The sequence below is a fragment of the Rattus norvegicus genome, chromosome 1 (genome assembly GCF_021556685.1).
Source record: "Rattus norvegicus strain SHRSP/BbbUtx chromosome 1, alternate assembly SHRSP_T2T, whole genome shotgun sequence".
In the NCBI taxonomy this organism is placed as follows: domain Eukaryota; kingdom Metazoa; phylum Chordata; class Mammalia; order Rodentia; family Muridae; genus Rattus; species Rattus norvegicus.
In genome coordinates this window covers 84,323,740-84,342,261 of record NC_141534.1, presented here as the reverse complement: position 1 = coordinate 84,342,261, position 18,522 = coordinate 84,323,740, and the positions used below count along the sequence as shown (strand labels likewise).

The following is an 18,522-nucleotide window of genomic DNA, read 5'->3' as shown; positions in this document are numbered from 1 at the left end:
GCAACAACTTTCCCTGGAGGTATCTGCACTACATTTGGGAATGTTTTTACTTTCTTCTGAGCATCTCTCTTTCTCCTAAGCCTATATTAAAATACTTTTAATAAAATTTCCACTTTTTTATAACCTGGCTATCCCTGAAATGTTCAGGGATATGCTCACAGCACCAAAGTCTAAATATTGATGTGAACTGAATCATAGTTCCTAAAACTCTAGAGGAACTCCACAGGTCATGAGAAAGTCGGGGGCAATGTCTCTTTCATTTGTTCCCCAACACACTGGCACTATCTTCAAATAGAAACAATAAGGATGAGGATATAGCTTAGTGGTAGAGCATGTGGTTCAGCATGAACAAGGCTCTGGGGACAAATTTTAGGAGCACACATAAATACAGTTCTTAAACATCCTGCCCACTTTCAACCTCATAGCTGAAAAACTTGATCACTGTGATGCTTCAACAGATTTCTCTTATGAGTGAGTGACATATCTTCTCATATAAACAATAGCTAAGAGCTCCAAGAGAACATTCATGACTCTGAGCAATTCTGGTGGAGAACTACTTCCTTCCTCTAGCTATAGAACCTATAGCCACGAGCAGAAGTCCATGCCTCAGCAAACTATTAGCAGTAACTGATAAAACAGGTTCATGTTCAAGTAGAGATGAGAACACAAGCCTTCTCACAACCTGACCCTAACTCAAGCTTCACACTCTGGTCATGGTATGAACAAGCAACACAATCATAGCTATGTTTTAAAATTAGTGGTGTATTTGGGACTAATGGATGTATTTACTGTATTAGTTTATATACTTCTATACTTTGACATTTGAGGGCCTTCCCGACCCTGCATATACTACTAGACAAGGACCAGTTAACTTGTAAAGATGGGAGAGCTCATCTTTATGTACGAACAAACCAACCTAACCCAGTGAGCAACCATCCTTAGACTGCAGATGACTGTTCAGCTGCCCTTATTACTCTAGGGCCCAGCACTGGATAAACTTGGAATAGCTCTTGAGCCAACTGAAACTATTCAAACTGCTTGACTGTCAGGCTTCTTATCATGCCTTAGGTTTGCTTGTGAACGTAAAAATAAAAGCTTTTGTCTGCATGCCCTTACTCCTTCTTCCTGATCCACCTGCCACACTCCACTAAGTACCCCTCCCACTTGGCATTTGTGAATATAAAATTTCTTCCTCCATCAATCACTACAAGAATTTCTGGAAAGGTGAGATGACAAAGGCTGATTGATGATATGCTTACAAGTCCAGAGTCAAATTATCTTGGACTATTTTTACCCTTTCAATAGTCACTTATTACTCGCCTCTGGTGTGACCTGACACCTTTCGGATCATTAAGTAGATATTTGAGCCTTTGGTAGATCTTTGAAATGTACAGACAGACAGACACAGCTTTAGTTTCCATGAACAAAAGGGCAAAGGATGCTGTCCGATAACATCTGACGCCTGTAGTTGAGATTTATCCACTTCGCTCTAAGCCATCTTCCTGATATTTTTGCCAACACATTTGAAAAGTGTCTTGATTATCTTTGTCCTATGACTATAAAGTTCATGAGACTGTTACCACACTGGAATATGGAATTTGAGGAAACCTGAGTCTGTGTTCTCAGAATATGGATACTCATATTTGGCTCCAGAATAAACTATCTTTTATGCCTTTTGAGGTGAGCATTATGTTATTTTCATTGTCTCATTTCCATAACAGCATAACTTAAATGCTGGATTCAACCAAATCCTAGGCACATTGCAAGACAAGATAGTTCAGTCCAATTTTAACTCTCACCCCTCATCTATGAAAGCTTATTTTTGCAGCAGATGAAGACTACCAATATCCATGATTGGTCAAAATACAAAGGCTAAGTGATTATGGGGAAACCAATCAGAAATGGCACATCTATAACACAAGTACACATAAGACTCAGATAATATCTTAGAAGATGAGGTATAAGAATAGTAACAGCCAAAGGATCAGAATGCTGCTGCAATATAGTATCTTCTAGACATGACAAGAAAGATGCATCCATGAAGTCTTAACAATACAGTCACTTAAACAATACTTGCCTAATGATAATGCCAATTGACTAATAACCTGGAATGGAGAAATTTCACAAACCCCAGCCCATAGACAAAGAACTGCAGGCAATCAATGGCTATGGAGATAAGCAATATCTGATTTTTCCAGGGACCAGCCTCCTCATTAGTTATCCAATCCCAAGTGGTCAACCTTAGACAGATGTGCCTATGAGCAGCACTAAATGGATTCAGAAATGTGTGTGTGTATGTGTGTGTGTACTTGTACATGTGTGTTAACATTAATAATTAAAGAAGTAGTAAAATTTCTAGGGGGTGGTAGTGGAATGTGGCAAGAATTGGAGAGGAGAGGGATGGAAATAATGTAAATACAATACTCATGTAGGACATTCTCAAAAAATATACATTTAACTATATAAAACAAGAATGCTAAGTGAGGAATCTACTCCTGACAGGCATTTAGCAAACTTTTAGCATTTAGGAACTTCTAAGGTGGGAAGAACAGCAACGTAGAAAGCTGGCTTTTGTTTTAAATAGGACTCTGCAGCAGGCAGTCCTGGGAAAGCTCTAAGCAGAAAATCCAAGAGAGGAAAAACTCCCACCAAGGCTGCGAGGAGGTCTGTTTTAATATTCTGCATTGTCCAAAGGGAGGTGGAACTCTAACTCAGCTTATTCCCTGTGGTCTACAGTCTCTTTGCTAATCTCTAGTGAGCACCAGGGGGCACCATCACAAATCCAACTGTTCAAAAGGAGTGGCTTTATCTACTTTTTGTTAAGGTGGCATCTAGACTAGTGATCACACTCATTGGTGCTCTCCAGAGTCTCACATTGTATTAGTCTTGGATTCCACGTGTACTACCAGGTCCCTTGACTCACCTTTATTTGTGTGGAATTCTGATGGTTTCAAAGTTGGTCTAGCTAGAAGGCCATTGGAGGGGACCCAAGAGAAGACACTGATTTAAGACAGAGTTGGGAAAATGGGGAGTTATTTTGGTAATAGACAAAGAAGTCAACAGAGTATCCAGATAGCTAAGATGATAAATGTTAGTAAATCCACCCCAGTATCTAGCAGATATTTAAGTTGATTATCTAAATCAAGGTCTTCTCTTTATATCTGGTGCTTAAGTTTATGGTTGGGATTTCAAAAATATAACACCTTAGTTTTGCAGACTCAGGAACTGAAAAGCTTCCTTCTAGGATAAGGGCATGGAAAGACAGAGTTGAAAGCTATTGTAGTCTATCACAAAGACAGAGGGCCAGAACCAGTGAAGCCATCAATAATGGCCTTTCCTCAGACATAGATGAGGTGTGACTATATCATTGACAGAGCCTTTTCCTTGTATAGAAGTGAAATTTCATATCTCCTCTTATGAGGGGATGAACGGACATGACTTCAAAGATCATCAGGCTCAGTTCCATTGTGTTAAGAGAAACCAGTTCTTATCTTTGTTGTTATTGTATATTTTTTGGTTTTTAGACAGAGTGCCACTAAGAATCCCTAGAGCCTGGAACTGAAAAGAAATCAACCTGCCTGTACCTCCTGAGTGCTGGTTCTTAAAGCGTGAACCACAAAGTCTAGCCAAATGATTTCTTATCATCTTTGAATTACATAAGCAACTCTTCCTGGCTAGCTTTCAAAGTGCTGGAAGGTGTTGTGTACACTGATGTGGGAGGAAAGACCTTACCAATGATCGTATCTAGCACTGGGCCCTGCATGCTCCAATTATGATCTTCTAAGCAACAGTAGTACAACAGTGGCAAGACGTAGGTATACCAAATGTAAGCCTGGTGCCCAGTGAGTCCAGAAGAGGTCCCCTGGGACTGCTTTTATAGAGAGTTATGAGCTATCATGTGGGTTCTGGGAATCAAACCTGTGTCCTCTGAATAGCAGCCAGCACCCTTAATCACCAAGCTATCTCTCCAGTCCTGCACCTACATTTATATCAATATATTTGTGCTGCTCTCAACTAGGGTCAAAACAGCTTCTTATCACAGTACACTGAAGTAGAATCTTCTATTTCTTTGGAAAGTTAGTTATGTCTAATGATATTTTGCTGGGGCACACAGGTGAAACAATAGCTTGCTAAAGCAAACACATGAAAGACTGTTTTCCTGAAGCAGACAGGGGTGAAAGGGTGTTTGTATATAGCAAACACATGAAAGGACCCAGGAGGAAGAAGTATAAATATGAGCCCACAGATAGTGGGAGATGAGAACTGAGGCTTGGTTTGCTCCACCTCGTTATTTTTTGTTAGCGACAGGTATGTATTGGTTTGCCTTACACAGCACTGTTGAGCTCAACTTCTGTTGAGAGAAATTTGCCCAAGAACTGCTTGTGAGTTTCCTACAGCAGCTTGCTGCCTCTGTGGACTCACCTTAGGCTGGTTGGTGAGCCTGGTGGTTTCTTTAGGCTTAAACTACAGTTGTTGGTTTCATTTCTGGTGTCTGCCTGCCTAGAACTGGCCTGCAGCTGCTGAATCACATTTGGTGTTTGCTACAGGACTGAACTGTTGCCAAAGAAGATTGAGTTGCCCCCCACCCCCAAAAGAACTACTGTTGAACAGGTCTACTTCCCTCATATCCTAATAATGTTTCTCTTCCACTACCTCTGCTAGGCTAGAGGAGAGGTTGAACCATTATTAAAAGTATGTTGCAAAACTTTATGCACACAGTATACGGTGGTTAATGCACAGATGCATTACTGTTCAAAGTGGTAATAATAAATGCTTACGGGTACTTGGGTATAGATGGTATACCTGTTCTTAACCCCTTGCACACACATACACCTTAACGTTTAGGGAGCACCATGGAAGAAGAAAGCCTGAAGGTGGGAGGCATGATGTGAAATGTTATCCTTGGGATGTGACAGGTTTGTTGCCCACAAACTCATAACAGTTGTGATTATCTGCATACACTTAATCCAACATACATCCAATATGGAAGAAGAAGGGCTTCTAAGGTCTCATACCAACTGAGGATTTTATTGGAAGTTGATGTTTGTCAAGGGGTATAAAGCTTTTCTTTATGATTGTGTCCTCTGGTAGGTTCCCAAACTTTCATGGGTGACTCCACACCAGGGACTAACTAGACTTAGAGGTTAAAAAAATAATTAAAAGTAAAAAGGAAGACAGAAAGCTTGGAGGAGGGGTAACAGGGGTACTGTGCTGAGGGAGAGCCACAGAGAGGGGGATGAGTATGTGCAGGATACATTGTATATACATATGAAAATTTCAAAGAATAAATACAAGCTTAAATTTAAAAAGATAAATGTTTTTTGCCAATCTATCCCTGAGCTAAGGATGGAACTTAGGACCTTATGCTTCTGTTCTACTGGTGAGCTAAATTCCCAATGCCATGTTTTTTTTTTTTTGTTTTTTTTTTTCTTAAATTAAAAACCACAGCCTAGGAGACAAATGGTATGTGCCTATAGTTCTAGCACTCTGGAGGCTGACTTGAGAGGGTTGTGAGTTGGAGGCTAGCCCAAGCTGCATAGTGAACCTTGATCTTAAGCATTAAGCTCAGAAAATACAAATAATTATAAATAATGCAGTAGGCGGTCCAGACAGTGCCCGGATCTGAAGGGACCCGGTCACACAGCTCCTTGCATGCAAATCCTGTGGGAGGGAGAGCTAGACTTTCAGAGGGGCAGACATGCCTGGGAAACCAGAGGAGACTACTCTCTGCCCACATTTCTGATTCTAGAGGAAAACGCCTAGCGCCATCTGAGCCCCCTGTGCACAGGGTCCCGAGTGAAGGCGGGGCAGGCCCTTCTGGTTGCTGCCCTCACAGAGAGCTGAAACCCAGATCTGAGAAGCAACTCCAGGCCTGAGACCAGAGGTAAGACCAACTTTTCTGTTCCAAGTGACCTGCCTGGTGGACTCAGGACTCAAAAAGGCAAAATTCCTCTGGGACTAGGCACTTGTGGTTTCTAGCTGGGCCGGAACCTCGCTGATCCCGGCCCACAGCTCCCTGCTCCCAAACCCCCATGGAAGAGAGAGCTCACCACCCAGACAGGTGGGCACTCCTGAGACTGCAGGGCAGGAGAGACCACCAGTACTGCCCACCCCACCCCACATCCCTGGCCCAAGAGGAAACTGTATAGGACCTCTGGGAACAGGAAGATAGGGGCACTCAATGCGGAGGTCCAGACACCACCCAGATCTGAAGGGTCAAACAGCTCCCCGCAGCCAAATTCTCTGGGAGGGAAAGCTAGACCTTCAGAGGGGCAGACATGCCTGAGAAGCCAGAGGAGACTACTCTCTGTCCACATTTCTGACTCTAGAGGAAAATGCCTAGCACCACCTGGGCCCCCTGTGCACAGGGTCCGGAGAGAAGGCAGGGCAGGTCCTTCTGATTGCTGCCCTCATGGAGAGCTGAAGCCTGGCTCTGAGAAACGACTCCAGGCCTGAGATCAGAGGTAAAACCAACTTTTCTGATCCAAGTGACCTGCCTGGTTGACTCAGGACACACAACCACAGGAACACCTGAAGACCAGTACACAGGAACGAATACATACCTGAAAGCAGAACACTCTGTTTCCATAACTGGCGGAAAGAGAACAGGAAAACAGGTCTACAGCACTCCTGACACACAGGCCTATAGGGCAGTCTAACCCCTATCAGAAATAGCAGAACAAGGTAACACCAGAGACAACCTGATGGCAAGAGGCAAGCACAGGAACCCAAGCAACAGAAACCAAGACTACACGCCATCACCGGAGCACAATTCTCCCACCAAAGGAAACACTGAATATCCAAACACATCAGAAAAGCATGAACTAGATTTTAAATCACATTTGATCATAATGATGGAGGACTTCAAGAAAGACATAAAGAACCCTTAGGGAAATGCAGGAAAACACAAATAAACAAGCAGAAGCCTATAGAGAGGAAATGCAAAAATCCCTGAAAGAATTACAGGAAAACACAATCAAACAGGTGAAGAAATTAAGAATGGAAATAGAAGTAATAAAGAAAGCACAAAGGGAGACAGCCCTGGATATAGAAAACCAAAGGAAGAGACAAGGAGCCGCAGATATAAGATTCACCAACAGAATGCAGGAGATAGAAGAGAGAATCTCAGGAGCAGAAGATTCCATAGAAATCATCGACTCAACTGTCAAAGATAATGTAAAATGCAAAAAGATACTGGCCTAAAACATACAGGAAATCCAGGACACGATGAGAAGATCGAACCTAAAGATAATAGGTATAGAAGAGAGTGAAGACTCCCAACTCAAAGGACCAGTAAATATCTTCAACAAAATCATAGAAGAAAACTTCCCTAACCTAAAGAAAGAGATGCCTATAAACATACAAGAAGCCTATAGAACTCCAAAAAGATTGGAACAGACAAGAAACTCCTCCCATCACATAATAGTCAAAACACCAAATGCACAAAACAAAGAAAGAATATTAAAAGCAGTAAGGGAAAAAGGTCAAGTAACATATAAAGGCAGACCCATCAGAATCACACCAGACTTCTCACCAGAGACTATGAAAGCCAGAAGATCCTGGACAGATGTAATATAGACCCTAAGAGAACACAAATGCCAGCCCAGGTTACTGTATCCAGCAAAACTCTCAATTAACATAGATGGAGAAACCAAGATATTCCATGACAAAACCAAATTTATACATCATCTTTCTATAAATCCAGCCCTATAAAGGATAATAAATGGTAAAGCCCAACATAAGGAGGCAAGCTACACCCTAGAGAAAGCAAGAAACTAATTGTGTTGCAACAAATTAAAGAGAAGACAAGCACAAACATAATCTTACATCCAAACATGAATATAACAGGAAGGAACAATCACTATTTCTTAATATCTCTCAACATCAATGGATTCAATTCCCTAATAAAAAGGCATAGAGTAACAAACTGGATACGCAATGAGGACCCAACATTTTTCTGCCTGCAGGAAACACACCTCAGAGTAAAAGACTGGAAAAAAACTTTCCAAGCAAATGGTCTGAAGAAGCAAGCTGGAGTAGCCATTCTAATATCGAATAAAATCGATTTTCAAGCAAAAGTCATCAAAAAAGATAAAGAAGGTTACTTCATATTCATCAAAGGAAAAATCCAGCAAGATGAACTCTCAATCCTAAATATCTATGCTTCAAATACAAGGGCAACTACATACGTAAAAGAAACCTTACTAATGCTCAAAGCACACAGTGCACCTCACACAATAATAGTAGGAGATTTCAACACCCCACTCTCATCAATGGACAGGTCATGGAAACAGAAATTAAACAGAGACATAGACAGACTAAGAGAAGTCATGAATGAAACAGATTTAACAGATATTTATAGAACATTCTATCCTAAAACAAAAGGATGTACCATCTTCTCACCACCTCATGTTACTTTCTCCAAAATTTTCCATATAATCGGTCATAAAATAGGCTTCAACAGATACAGAAAAATAGAAATAATCCCATGTGTCCTATCAGACCAACATGAGCTAAAGCTTGTCTTCAATAACAATAAGGAAAGAATGCCCACATGTATATGGAAGTTGAATAATGTTCTACTCAATGATAACCTGGTCAACACCAATCCAATTCTTCAGAGAGTTAGACAGAACAATTTCCAAATCCATCTGGAATAACAAAAAACTCAGGATAGCTAAAACTATACTCAACAATAAAAGGACTTCTGGGGGGATCACTGTCCCTGAACTTAGGCAGTATTACAGAGCAATAGTGAAAAAAAACTGCATTGTATTGGTACAGAGACAGACAGATAGACCAGTGGAATAGAAATGAAGACACTGAAATAAACCCACATACCTATGGTCACTTCATTTTTGACAAAGGGGCCAAAACCATCCAATGGAAAAAAGATAGCATTTTCAGCAAATGGTGCTGGTTCAACTGGAGGTCAGCATGTAGAAGAATGCAGATTGATCCATTCTTATCACCTTGTATAAAGCTTAAGTCCAAGTGGATCAAGGACCTTCACATCAAACCAGATTCACTCAAACTAGTAGAAGAAAAAATGGAGAAGAATCTTGAACACATGGGCACTGGAGAAAATTTCCTGAACAAAACACCAATGGCTTATGCTCCAAGGTCAAGAATTGACAAAGGGGATCTCATAAAACTACAAAGGTTCTGTAAGGCAAAGGTCACTGTTGTTAGGAGAAAACAGCAACCAACAGATTGGGAAAAGATCTTTACCAATCCTCCAACTGATAGAGGGCTTATACCCGAAATATACAAAGACTCAAGAAGTTAGACTGCGGGGAGAAAAATAACCCTATTAAAAAATGGGTTTCAGAGCTAAACAAAGAATTCACAGCTGAGGAATGCCGAATGTCTGAGAAACACCTAAAGAAATGTTCAATATCTTTAGTCATAAGGGAAATGCAAATCAAAACAACCCTGAGATTTCACCTCACACCAGTGAGAATGGCTAAGATCAAAAACAGGTGACAGCAGGTGCTGGCACGGATATGGAGAAAGAGGAACACTCCTCCATTGTTGGTGGGATTTCAGACTGGTACAACCATTCTGGAAATCAGTCTGGAGGTTCTTCAGAAAATTGGACATTGAATCTTGGGCATATACCCCAAAGATGCCCCAACATATAACAAAGACACATGCTCCACTATGTTCATAGCAGCCTTATGTATAATAGCCAGAAGCTGGAAAGAACCCAGATGCTCTTCAGCAGAGGAATGGATACAGAAAATGTGGTACATCTACACAATGGAATATAACTCAGCTGTCATAAACAATGACTTTATGAAATTCATAGGCAAATGGATGCAACTGGATATTGTCATCCTGAGTGAGGTAACCCAATCACAGAAAAACACACATGGTATGCACTCATTGAAAAGTGGCTATTAGCCCAAATGCTTGAATTACCCTAGATGCACAGAACACATGAAACTCAAAAAGGATGACCAAAATGTGAATGCTTCACTTCTTCTTTAAAAGGAGAACAAGAATACCCTTGGCAGGGAATAGGGAGGCAAAGTTTAGAACAGAGGCAGAAGGAACACCCATTCAGAGCCTGCCCCACACGTGGCCCATACATATACAGCCACCCAATTAGATAAGATGGATGAAGCAAAGAAGTGCAGGCCGACAGGAACCGGATGTAGATCTCTCCTGAGAGACACAGCCAGAATACAGCAAATACATAGGCGAATGCCAGCAGCAAACCACTGAACTGAGAACGGACCCCCATTGAAGGAATCAGAGAACGGACTGGAAGAGCTTGAAGGCGCTCGAGACCCCATATGAACAACAATGCCAACCAACCAGAGCTTCCAGGGACTAAGCCACTACCCAAAGACTATACATGGACTGACCCTAGGCTCCAACCTCATAGGTAGCAATGAATAGCCTAGTAAGAGCACCAGTGGAAGGGGAAGCCCTTGGTCCTGCCAAGACTGAACCCCCATTGGAAGTGATTATTGGGGGGAGGGCGGTAATGGGGGGAGGATGGGGAGGGGCACACCCATATAGAAGGGAAGGGGGAGGGGTTAGGGACCGGGAAAGGGAATAACAATCGAAATCTAAATAAACAATATTCAAGTTAATAAAGATAAAAAAAAAACTAGCCTAGTTGCTGGCCTATAATCCCAGCACTTAGAAGGTTGATACAGGAGAATCGGGAATTCAAGGTCATCCACAGTTATTTTGCAAGTCCGACACAAGGCTAAGCTTTAAGACCCTGTCTCAAAAAACTACACACACAAAAAAATATCTAATCAAAAACCCAAACCTACATAGCAACCAAAAAAAAAAAACATCTCCCTGGGTCAGGGAGATGTTGGCCTGGAAACCAGGAAAGGGAATAACAATTGAAATGTAAATAAGAAATACCCAATTTAATAAAGCTGGAGGAAAAAATAAAGAAAAAAATAACGCAGTATATTTGCAAAGTTTCTGTATCTTGACCATGTGACCAACCTCAGACATGTAGAGTGAATTACAACTGATGTCATTCATAGGATCAGGATAGGCCCAAGGTGGTTATGCACATTAATTAAAGAGAAGGGAAGTGGGAAACAATTAGTAGCCTTTAATGAGAGGCACATAGTGCACTAAGGCACAGAGTATTTAATTTCCTATCAAATGCCTGTCTACATTCTGTGGACTTCATTGCTAACAAATACTCAAGGCATATTCATACATACACACCTTACCACACATCATCACAGATACACAAAATATACATATATATATACATATATATATATAGCACAAACACATATGTACACAGAAAAATATACCCCATAATAACAGTACACCACACACACCACCACCACCACACATCTGGCTTTGATCCTCAGTTCAATAAGTTATGCAAAGACTTACGTGCTGGGATTTTTACTTGTGTTGGTCGAAGTATTGAAAGGAAGCCTCTGGATTGTCCCATAGAAGAAGTTTCAGATGTTTCTAACTGTCTACTCCCTTGAAAAGAAAACTTGTAGCAGTGAAATGTAATTAACTTCTTTTTATTTCCCTGGAAAAAAGACTTTTATCCCCCCTGAAATAAGGCCATTGCTGAAGCTACCTGATGAGTCTGTTGTTTTCTCAACAGTGTAAGGGAAGCAGACATGAAGTAGGCCTTCCAATAAAAACCAAAATAAAAACACAGAACTCCAAACCTTGTGCATTCCTCTAACATTATAAGTTCTTTTTCATACACAAGAAATACTTATCTAACAGCCCAGTGGCTGGAGCAGTGGAATGTTTGGGTTCCGAATTAGAGCCCTCCACTGTGAGGTCAGCTTAACTGCCCCAGAATTCCTTCACAGAATTTGGGCAGTCAAGGTGACTGAAATAAGCCAGATGTCCTAACTGTGAGGCAGACAGGGATGAGAGCAGATTCAAGCCTTCAGGGAAAATGCAGATTAGGGAGAAGGCAGACAGGAATCTTGGTTCAGTGTGGTACTGAGGAAGAAGTGACAGAAGCTAGCTGTGACATCACACATGTGTAATCCCAGCATTTAGTGGGTAGAGCAGTTTGAGGCCATTCTTAGCAATATAACAAGTTAGGGAGTTCAAAGCCAGCTTGAGCTACGTGAGACCTTGTGGCAAAACAAACTAACCACAGCAATAAAACCTAGAGGGCTACATAAAGTAGCAGAGTACAGGATCAGTTTTTTTTTTAAAGTCTAGATTCTAAACCATTTATTCTTTCACAATTTCTTATGCTTATGGAAATATATTACATATAAAGCATACATAAATATTCAAGTACCTTTATCATAATTCTTCTGCCAACTCCCTTCTTTAAACTTAATTCCTCTTAGACTTAAATATAATTACATCACGTACTACTTCCTTTCTTCCCTACTGCTGCTCCTCATGTTCCCCAAACCTCAAACTGATAGTTTATGTCTTAGTTAGGGTTTTACTGCTGTGAAGAGGCACCATGACCAAGGGAAGTCTTTTAAGGACAACATTTATTTGGGTTGACTTACAGGTTCAGAGATTCAATCTGTTATCAAGGTGGAAGCAGGGCAGCACCTAGGCAGGCATGATGCAGGCAGAGCTGAGAGTTGTAGATCTTCATCTGAAGGCTGTTAGTAGAAGAATAAATTCCAGGTAGCTAGGGTGAGGGTCTTAAGCCCACTCCTTTAGTGACACATCTACTCCAACAAGGCCATACCCCCTAATAGTGCCGCTCCCTAGGCCAAGCATATACAAACCATCACATTCTACCCCCTGGTCCCTATAAGCTTGTTTAAACAATACATGAGTCTATGGGGGCCATACCTAAACATATGATAATGCAAAATACATTTAGTCCAACTTCCAAAGTCCCCGTAGACTATACCAGTCTTGACAATGTTTAAAAGTTCAACGTTCAAGGTCTCTTCTGAAATTCATCACAATCACCTAACTGTAATTCCCAAAGCAAGTCAGGAACCAGCTGGACAAAGTCCAAACTCTGCATCTAATGTCTGATGTAAAGTGGTCTTCAGATCTCCAACTCCCTTTTCATCTTTGTTGACTGCAACAAACTTCTTTCTCTTGGGCTGTTTCCACTCCCTGTTAGTGGCTTTCCTCAGCAGATAGCCCATGTATCTGGCATGTCAAACATCTTGGGATCTCCAAGGCAACTTCAGTGTTATAGCTTCTTGTTTCAATGTCTGGGATCCACACATGATCATCTCCTTCTTCCAAAGGGCTGGCATCATTCCTTCTGCTTTGCCCTCTGTAGCACTTGCTCTAAGCGCAGGTTGATCACTCCACTGTTGCTGCTGCACTTGGTGATCATCCCATGGTACTGGCATCTCCAATATGCTGGGGTTTTCAGCTGCAACTAGGTTTCACCAATAGCCTCTCATAGGTTCTCTTCATGGTGCCAAGCCTCAAATCTTTTTCTTGAATTCTTCAGTCCTGGGCCATCTACCGCAGCTGAGACTGCAATTTCACCAATGGTCTTCTATGGCTTCTCACAGTGCCAAGCCTCAGCTGCTTTTCATGACCCCTTTATGCCTTCAAAACAAGTACCACCTGGGTGACTCTTACACATTACCAAGTACAGTTGCTGCAGGAGGTATAACTTTGCCTATCTCTGGAACACAACTCTCGGAAAACACTTCACAGATAGCCATAGGGAGAAGAGAAAGTCCTACGTTAGCAAAGTTCTGAGTGATATATGATGTTGACATATGCACGGCCACTTTTAGGACCTATTGAGGAATAGGCAGGACCCCCCTCAACCTGCAGGAGAGAGAGTCTCAGCGACAAGTGTGGATGTTGACTGTGTGTGCAGAAAATGGCCACCTAAGCTTTCTTCAGTGATATTTATGACCTGAAGACTGCTTCCTTACAGAGGCTATCCCTACCAAGATCAGATAAATCCATCTCCTCGATCCATTCATATAATATAAACCCTGCCTACTTATCAGTATATAGTAGCCCTTCCTCCTGTTCAGCTATATGCAATAACTCCACCTCTCAGTTCAGCTCTACTTATGCACTTATGTACACTTAGCTCACAGGTAGCTGAGATTTCTCCAGCCAAGAGCCAGACCACCCAATGCCAGCTTTGCTGTATATCCCTGTATCTGTCTGGTTTTGCTTCACTCCCTTGCTGATCCCACTCAGGTCTGTCCCTGGAGCTATGCTAGATGCATCAGATAAACAAAGGAGTTATCTCTGGCTAATTCTCCGTCTCTCAGAAGTCATTCGTTACCTATAGTTCTTTGTCTAGGGATAGGACCCATGACATATTCTGTCACCCATGTTGGCATGTCTATTGATATTGCCATTGTTCAGATATTGTTTTTACAGCCCTTTCTAGGAGAGATGGCCTCACAGCAAACTTCCCAGTATTCTGCCTCCTACTAGTATTCTACCTCTCTCTGTTCTCTGCTCTCTCTTCTGTGATGTTTCCTGAGCCATTGTTGCAGGGATTGTGATGTAGGGTTGAGGTTTGGTCTGTTGCTATGCATTACAATGCTAAATTATGTATCCCAAGGTCTAGTTGCCCCCAGGCAAGTGAATTTCCACACATATCAGCTTTTGTTGTACGAACCTTGTTCCTTAATTTAAAACTATTGGTTAAGTGAACTGAGACCGGGACCCCCATTGAAGGAATCAGAGAAAGGACTGAAAGAGCTTGAAGGGGCTCGAGACCCCATATGAACAATGATGCCAACCAACCAGAGCTTCCAGGGACTAAGCCGCTACCCAAAGACTATACATGGACTGACCCTGGGCTCCAACTGCATAGGTAGCAATGAATAGCCTAGTAAGAGCACCAGTGGAAGGGGAAGCCCTTGGTCCTACCAAGACTGAACTCCCAGTGAACGTGATTTTTGGGGGGAGGGAGGTATGGGGGGAGGATGGGGAGGGGAACAACCATATAGAAGGGGAGGGGAGGGGTTAAGGGGGATGTTGGCCTGAAAACCAGGAAAGGGAATAACAATTGAAATGTAAATAAGAAATACCCAAGTTAATAAAGATGAAAAGAAAAAAAAACTATTGGTTAATGTAGATGCCTACAGCCTGCAGATGAGCAGAAGAGAGGTAGGCAAGGCTTTAGTTTCCAGGTGTAGGATCTGAGGTAAAGACCATGAGGAAGAGAGAGGAGGAATAATGAAGAAGGCACCTTGGGGTGGGTAGATGTGAGGTCGTGGTCATGAGGGCTGGCCTGTTGGAGTAGGAGCAGCCCAGGTAGAATAATGCAAGTGATATCTCATGATAATTGACAGAGAAGTAGACAAATTAGCATATTGATATCTGCCCAGCTCTAGTGCTTTTAAGGCTTATGATAAAAATAAAGGTTTTGTGTCTTTTATTTGGGAACTAAATGATCTAAGGTGTGTTAGGACCCCACCCCCCTAGTAACATTTACTGTGGCAATGTAGATGTTTCTACTGGGGATAGAATACCCACCATTTGTTGATCTTTGCTCTATGTCCAGCTGTGGCTTTCTGTACCTGTCTGTTATTTGCTGTAAAGAAAATCTTTGATGAGACATGATAGCTCCAATTATCTGTGGGCATAAGATTAATATTTATAATGTAGTAAGGAATTATACTGACCTAGAAAAAAAGCAGTAGTAGATCTAAGATACGTGATGTCAGTAGTCCCAGGAAGTTGGCTAGGATCCTAGTACACGTTTTTCTTCCTGTTGAGTGGGTTGTAAGTTCATTAGACATCACAAAAATGCCTCTATTGCACCTTTATGGATATCTTGCCTTTCTGATCATTAGGACTATTGACTGTTTCCTTCCCTTGAAAGCTTGCATAGTACTGTTTAGAACTATGAAAGCTAGACCCCAGGAAAAAGGCTTTTGGTTTTAATACAGCTTGAATCAATCATTTAAGTCCCAAGTTCTAAGTGTGCAGTGCCTTCAGTAACAGGAACTTATAAGAGAAGTCAGGGCATGACCTCAAGGCAGGACGTTAGAGGCAGAAACTAGACCAGAAACCATAGAGGGATGTCATTTAATTAGCTTTCTTCCCCATGACTTTTTCAGCCTGCTTTCTTATACTATCCAGGACTCCTTTGCCCATGGTTAGCACCACCAATAGTTAGTTGGGACCTCCCACATCAATCATTAATCAAAAGAAATGCCAAAGACTTTGCCTATAGGCTAATACTATGTAGGCATTTTCTCCATTAAGAGTTTCCTCTTCTTAGATCTATCTAGGTTTGTGTCAAGTTGACAAAAGTCAACTAACACAATTCCACAAAGCAACCACTGTTGGATATTCATGGCACTTAAGTGTCTGGGAAAGCCTTTGCTGATGTGGACTCCTTTTGTAAACTTTGTATATTTTGTAAACTTTGTAAACCTTCAAGGCTGAAAAGTGGCCAGGCCCCAGCCTAAGAGCTCTAGCAGCCAGACATCCCCCAGACCTCCCTGTCATAAAAAATTTCCAGCCTTTGTAATTATCACAAGGGTCATCTCTAGCCCCTCAATAAGACCCTCTCCAGATTATGCTAATTTTAGGGGAAAGTCTCAACAGGAAAACCAATCAATCCCTGAGCTCCCCAAGCTCAGGAGATGAAATCTCAACAGCCATCACCCTGGAAATCTCTGCCCCCTAAGACATACTATGTAAAGGCAGGCTCAGTTCCCTGCTGTTATCTTTCAGGAGCAGAGGCAGCCACCCCTGGATTTGTCCCTCCATACTCTTGACCCTCCCAATAAGTCTGTTGAACTCTGTCATCAGAAGTCAAGAAGCAGTAAGAGAAGGGAGGGAGTGAAGAAGTGCAGCAGGGCTGAGGCTCCTGAACTCCTGATCAGCTGGTGATGGCCTCCCCTGGGAGCTGGAAGGCCTCCTCCGAGGATGCTTCCTCTCAGAACCCATGTGGTTCCTTTGATTTCTTAGGGTGCCCTTCCACTGAGATGCCTTCTCCCCTCGGAGGTGTGTGGTTTCTTGGCTTCTGAGTCCCAGGACACCTTCCATTCCAAGCAGGAAGGCCAACATCCACTAATTGCCTAGTAGCTCGTTTTTGGAAGAAGTGGAGGCACATGATTCCCTCCACAATCAATGATGAAATGACAAGAGGCCCAATCCTCTGAAGGTTTTGTACAGGTAACCATAGATGCTGTGAGTTAATGAATACAATGCCCATGTTGTATCCAGAAGACATCCTTTTACAACATACCTCCTTATGCTCTAGATTTTACATTCTTACTACTGATTTTCTATGATGTATCCTGAGCCTTGCAGGAAGTGATATAGATGTTCTTAGTACTTTGACCAGTTATGAGTCTCTCTGTTGGCCTTTCAGCTTGAATGGAAAGGTAACTTGGGACTTGGAAGCCCAGGAACCACACAGCTCTGAGGTGAAGGGCATCCTGACACATGGGAGCCCAGGAGTCACATAGTTCAGAGAGGAAGCCTCACCAGAAGAGGCATTTTAACTTCCAAAGAATGGTATCCCCAGCTGAACTGAGGAGCTCAGGAGCCTCAGCCCCACTTCTTCACTTCTCTTCATTGCTTCTTGGCTTCTTCTGATTAGAGAGTCACACCAGGTAGTAAATCTTATAAATACACTCTCTAAATTCATTTTTCCTTCCAAGTCCTGCTCTTGGAATGATGATTCTGAGACTAAATATTTATTAATAAACAACTAGTCTGTAAGCTTTGATTCATTCCCTGACTAGTTCTTAACCATTTAAACTATTCTATGTTTTTTTAATTGGATATTTCTTTATTTACATTTCAAATGTTATTCCCTTTCTGGGTTTCCTGTCCATAAGCCCCCCATCCCCTCCCCCTCACCTTCTTCTATAAGGGTGTTCCCCTCCCCATCCACCTCCCCTTAACCCTCACCCTAACATTCCCTTGCTCTGGGGGTCCAACCTTGGCAGGACCAATGGCTTCTCCTTCCATTGGTGCCCAACAAGGCCATCCTCTGCTACATACGCAGTTGGAGCCATGGGTCAGTCCATGTATAGTCTTTGGGTAGTGATTTAGTCCCTGGAAGATCTGGTTGGTTGGCATTGTTGTTCTTATGGGGTTGCAAGTCCCTTCAGCTCTTTCAATCCTTTCTCTAATTCCTCCAATGGGGGTCCTGTTCTCAGTTCAATGGTTTGCTGCTAGCATTTGCCTCTATATTTGACACACCCTGGCTGTCCCTCTCAGATCTATATCTGGTTCCTGTCAGCAGGCACTTTTTAGCTTCATCAATCTTATCTAATTTTGGTGGCTGTATATATATGGGCCACATGTGGGGCAGGCTCTGAATGGCCATTCCTTCAGTCTCTGCTCTAAACTTTGCCTCCATATTCCCTCCTATGGATATTTTTATTCCCCCTTTTAAGAAGGACTGAAGTGAAGCATCCTCATTTTGGTCATCTTTCTTGAGCTTCATGTGGTCTGTGGATTGTATCTTGGGTAATTCGAGCTTTTGGGCTAATATCTACTTATCTAAACTATTCTATGTTTACCATTTGGTTAATTATGTCTTCTTCAGTCCAGACTTCTTCCTTCTTGTCTTCTTGAGTTCATCTACCTGTTGGTTTATGTCTG

At 42.1% G+C, this 18,522-nt stretch overlaps 1 protein-coding gene across 16 annotated transcripts in view; it reads right to left on the bottom strand.

Moving 5' to 3' along the window:
• Positions 1-18,522, bottom strand: part of C1h19orf18 (similar to human chromosome 19 open reading frame 18) — a 37,491-nt gene that overhangs the window by 12,140 nt on the left and 6,829 nt on the right. For 5 of the 16 annotated variants that reach the window (NM_001432683.1, NM_001432676.1, NM_001432677.1 and 2 more), the window contains 2 exon segments: positions 11,386-11,481; positions 11,585-11,734. Coding sequence is in view for 10 of the 15 variants with exons in the window: in NM_001432676.1 (NP_001419605.1) it covers positions 11,386-11,481; positions 11,585-11,687 (199 nt within the window). In the remaining 5 variants the exon portion in view is untranslated. 16 annotated transcript variants of the gene reach the window in all.